This window comes from Phaseolus vulgaris, unplaced genomic scaffold (assembly GCF_000499845.2).
Source record: "Phaseolus vulgaris cultivar G19833 unplaced genomic scaffold, P. vulgaris v2.0 scaffold_14, whole genome shotgun sequence".
Lineage (NCBI taxonomy): Eukaryota > Viridiplantae > Streptophyta > Magnoliopsida > Fabales > Fabaceae > Phaseolus > Phaseolus vulgaris.
Genome location: NW_027174083.1, coordinates 278,528 through 283,608, shown reverse-complemented (window position 1 = coordinate 283,608; position 5,081 = coordinate 278,528). Strand labels below are relative to the sequence as shown.

Here is a 5,081-nt window from a genome sequence, read left to right as displayed (position 1 = left end):
CGCATCACACCCATACACCAAACTAAACGGGGTTTCATGGGTTTCCGATTGCTCATTGGTATGATATGCCCACACTATACGGGGAACTTCTTCAGCCCAAGACCCCTTGGCCTTCTCCAACCTCCTCTTCAAGCCTCTCAACAAAACCCGATTGGCTAACTCCACTTGCCCATTCGTTTGTGGGTGCTCCACAGAAGCAAACACCTGCTATATTCCAACATCCCCACACAGCTTCTTCAACAGGTGACTTGCAAATTGAGTCCCATTATCTGATACCAAGCGCTTGGGCATACCAAATCGACACACAATATTCTTCCACACGAAACTCTGAATCTTGTGCGCGGTGATCTGGGCTACTGGTTCTGCTTCAATCCACTTTGTGAAGTACTCGATCGCCACAACTAAATACTTCATTTGCCTGATCGCCAATGGAAAGGGTCCAAGAATATCGATTCCCCACGTATGGAACGACCAGGGGCTGTAAATTGACTTTAACTCTTCTGGAGGCGCCTTGTGCCAATCGGCGTGTTGCTGGCATTGTTTGCAACACTGGGCATATTTCTTGCAATCTTCCCTCATTGTGGGCCAGTAATAACCTGCACGGAGAGTTCTTGTTGCCAAAGCTCGACCTCCGATGTGACTCCCACAAATCCCCTCATGGAGCTCAGCCATAATTCTCATGCACTTCTCTCCATGTACACATACTAAAAGAGGATGTGTAAACCCAAACCTGTACAACTCGCCATCGATGAGGGTGAACCTGTTGGAGTTCTTCTTTATCTTTCTGGCCTCTGTCGGGTCCATTGGGAGCACGCCACCCGCCATGTACCGTTGGTATGGCGTTATCCATGTATCTGGCTCATGGATAGCGCAAACTTGCTTCATCTTTGTCTCTCCCGCTGGATGTGCTCTAACTCTCGGCGTCCTCAGAGTCTCCTGAGTCAAAGATCTATGACTCCTCGCCGTCCCTTCCATTGACTTGCTAACTTGAAGAACTTGGTGATCTGCCACAAATGCTCGAGGTGTCTTCAAAGTTTCTTGTATAACGGTCCTCTGCCTGCCCCCCTTGCCTGAACTAGCGAGCTTGGCTAGCAAATCATCTCGGGCATTCTGCTCCCTTGGCACGTGCACCACTTCAAACAAAACAAAGAACCTTTTTAACTCTTGCACATACTCCAGGTAAGCTGCCATCTGCGAATCCTTGGCCTTAAACTTGCCAATTACCTGCCCAGTGACCAACAATGAATCACTCTTGGCCATCAGCACCTTTGCTCCCATCTCCTTTGCCAACAAAATTCCGGCGATCAAAGCCTCATACTCCGCTTGATTATTGCTGGCTTTGAAGGCAAACCTCAGAGATTCTTCTATCAACACACCGTTGGGTCCTTCCAAAATAACTCCAGCTCCGCTACCCAGCTGGTTAGACGACCCATCCACCGAGAGCACCCAACGAAAATCATCCCCCGCACTCTACACTGTTTCAGAAGATAGCTCGACCACAAAGTCAGCAAAGATTTTCCCCTTGATCGGTCCTCGGGGCTCATACTTGATGTCGAATTCTGACAACTCCTTCGCCCATTTTACCATCCTCCCAGCTACATCTGGTTTCTTCAAAAGCTTCTGGATGGGTAAGTCAGTCATTACCAACACTGTAAAGCTCTAGAAGTAATGACGCAGCCTCCTCGCCGAAAACACAACCGCCAGCGCTGCTTTCTCTAAGGCCTGATATCTCACTTATGGGCCCTGCAACACCTTGCTAACAAAATAGATAGGTTTCTAGACTTGATCTTGATCCTGGACGAGCACCGCACTTATCGCCCTCTCAGTTATGGCAAAATATAACCTGAGGGGCGTTCCCATTTGAGGTTTGCACAGAACCGGCGGGCTCGCCAAATACTCTTTGAGCTTCACAAAAGCTTCTTCACACTCCCTCGTCCAGACAAACCTGTTATTCCTCTTCAGGCATTGGAAGTACGGGTGGCCCTTCTCTCCACTGGCAAATACGAATCGAGACAGGGCGGCCATCCGACCTGTGAGCTGTTGCACCTCCTTTACAGTGGCAGGACTCCTCATCGCCATAATGGCAACACACTTGTCAGGATTTGCCTCGATTCCCCTCTTAGTCAAGAGAAATCCCATAAACCTCCCTGCCTCCACGCCGAAAATGCACTTCTTGGGATTCAATTTCAGCTTGTACTTGGCTATTGTAACGAACAACTCTTCCAGATCAGTAACGTGCCTGCTCTTTTCCAGAGATGTCACGACCATATCGTCAACATATGCTTGCACATTCCTCCCAAGCATAGGCGCAAGCACCTTATCCATTAGCCTCTAGTACGTGGCTCCCGCATTCTTCAGCCCAAAGGGCATAATCACCTTGTAGCAATAGCACGACCTTTCCGTCATGAAAGCAGTCTTTTCCTCATCCATGGGATGCATCTTAATCTGGTTATATTCCGAGAAGGTGTCCACGAAGTTGAGCAATTTACAGCCTGACGCACTGTCCACCAGGGCATCTATACTTGGTAAAGGATAAGAATCCTTTGGACAGGCTTTATTCAGATCCGTAAAATCAACACACATTCGTCACTTCCCACTGCTCTTCTTGACCAGAACGACATTGGCGAGCCATTCTGGATACTGAATTTCCTTGATATGGCCTGCTGCGAGGAGTTTCTACATCTCGTCCCTGATCGCCTGCCTCTTTTCTTCGTTGAACTTTCTCCTTCTCTGGCGGATTGGCCTGACTTGGGGATCCATTGCCAAACGATGACACAAAAAATCGGGGTCAATCCCCGGCATGTCTGAAGCAGACCATGCAAACGCGTCCAGATGTCTACTTATTACTTTGGCGATCTGGTCCTGTGTCTCACCATCTAAGGTTTTCCCCAGCTTAAACGTTTTGCCGCTGATCTTCTTCTCAAGCCACTCCTCGACCGGCTGAGGCCTCTTCTCACTTGCGATCAGCGCTCTCGCAATTCCTGACTCCCTGCGACCTCCGGGCAGTTTTTCTCTTCCTCCACCCGAGTGGCGTTCTCGGACCTCGCCCTGACATCCACCATCACCCCATCCCTTTCGGCGACCACTTCAAATGTTGTATCCACAACCAGCCGATTTGCCTATTCAGGCTCCACACCAGGGGTCGGCGTTGTGGCTACATGGCATACTGATCTCTTGTTCTTGAGGCTGTTTTCATAGCACTTCTTTGCCTCCTTTTGATCAGAGCGGATGGTGATGACCACCCCCTCCATTGAAGGTAACTTGACCTTCATGTGCCTCGTTGAAGGCACAGCTCTTGTCCTGTTGAGTGTTGGCCTTCCCAGCAGGATATTATATGCCGAAGGAGCATTGACAACAAGGTACCTGATCTTTTTTGTTGAGTGTTGGCCAACCCATCTGTGAACGTCGTCCTTAACTCAATATACCCCCTGACCTCCACTTGATCACCAGCAAAACCGTACAAGCAGCCCCCATATAGCCTCAGCTGGTCAGGGGATAGCTGTAACTTTTCGAAAGTCGGCCAAAACATCACATCTGCCGAGCTTCCTTGATCGACCAACACCCGATGAACCATCCTCCCCGCCGTAACAAGCGAGACTACAATGGGATCGTTGTTGTGGGGCACAACATCCCTAAGATCTTCTTTGGTGAACGTGATGTCCACATCGGGCGAGTGATCCTCAAAAGCCTCCACTGACATCACGGACCGTGCATACTTTTTCCACTGTGATGCAGTACACCCACCACCCGAGAATCCACCAGCTATAGTGTGGATATCGCCGTGAATGGGTACTTCATGTTGTTGTACCTCACCGCTTGCCAGTTGTGAACCTGACAATTGCCCCGTGTGCTTCTCCAGCAAGTAGTCCTTCAAGAACCCACACTTGACCAACTCGGCGAGTTGGTATCCCAAAGCCAAACACGAATTGATGGAGTGGCCAAAGCTCTTGTGGAACTCACACCACGCGTCTGGTTTTGGCCCCAACACCTTATCCGTTGTCTTCTCAGGTACTTTGAGCCTGGCAGCAATGTTCGGGATGGCGATAAGGTCAGCCAATCCCATCACAAACTCGTACCTCGGCGGGCGATTGGACTCTCTAGGCCACCTTGGCCCCTTCCCCTTGCTCTTCTTTGGGTCATAAGGATGATGCATCCTTTGATCCTTCTTCCCCCCCGCCGCCTCCATCACCCTCTGCGGCTGAATCCTCGTTAGAGCGCGTGGCTTAGCTGGGGCCACATTTCCCCTTTTCTCGGAGATTTCGCTCTCAGTGGCGATGTGAGCCACGACACATCGCCGGATTTCAGCGAACGTGGCGGGGTGGCTCCTGATCAACGATTCACTAAAAGGTCCAGGCAACACCCCCTTTTTTAAGGCATGCACAAACATATCTTCATCCTTACCTGGCAAGCGAACAATCTGAGCTCCGAATCTGTTCAAAAAATCCTTCAGAGACTCCCCTTGATACTGCCTCACGTCGAACAGATCGTAAGACACCAACGGTGGTGCCTTGTTCACTATGTACTGCTCAACGAACATCTTAGAGAACTGCTGGAACGTGGTAATGTGGCTAGTAGGTAGACTGACAAACCAGTCCAGCGCTGTTCCACTGAGAGTGCTCATGAACACCTTGCAGTAGACCGCGTCTGAACCTCCTGAGAGCATCATCTGCGTGTGAAACGGCGTGAGATGAGCCTCAGGATCTTCCACCCCGGTGAAAGATGCTTTCACCGCCACCGCATTTGCAGGGACCACCGTGTCCTTGATCTCCTGAGAAAACGGCATGGGAAAATTACGCGGTGGGGACGGGGGTGCAGATCTGCCCCCAATCGCACGCTCTTCCCGTCCCTGAAGGGCTTTACGTGGCTCTTCGTTGACTCTGTTGAGCTCTTCATTCCTAGCCTGAGGCCACTAGTGCCTCGTGCATTCTCTCTTGTTAAGAACGTGATGCAGCCACTTTCTCTTGCAACGTCCTCATCATCTCCATCACATGCGTCATAGACACAGCGTCCTCTTCGGTTGACAGCGCGACTGAACTGGATCACGTTGTCCTCATCCTTCCTCAACAACTCAAAGAAACTCC

General features: G+C 50.4%; 1 protein-coding gene across 1 annotated transcript; it reads right to left on the bottom strand.

The window, feature by feature from the left end:
• Nucleotides 1–2,676: 2,676 nt before the first annotated feature.
• On the bottom strand, nucleotides 2,677–4,783 carry LOC137816968 (uncharacterized). The gene is made up of 2 exons (XM_068620160.1): nucleotides 3,426–4,783; nucleotides 2,677–3,085 (listed from the first exon to the last, which is right to left on the bottom strand). Exons 1-2 carry the CDS (start codon nucleotides 4,781–4,783, stop codon nucleotides 2,677–2,679), a joined length of 1,767 nt encoding a protein of 588 aa, XP_068476261.1.
• Nucleotides 4,784–5,081: the final 298 nt, after the last annotated feature.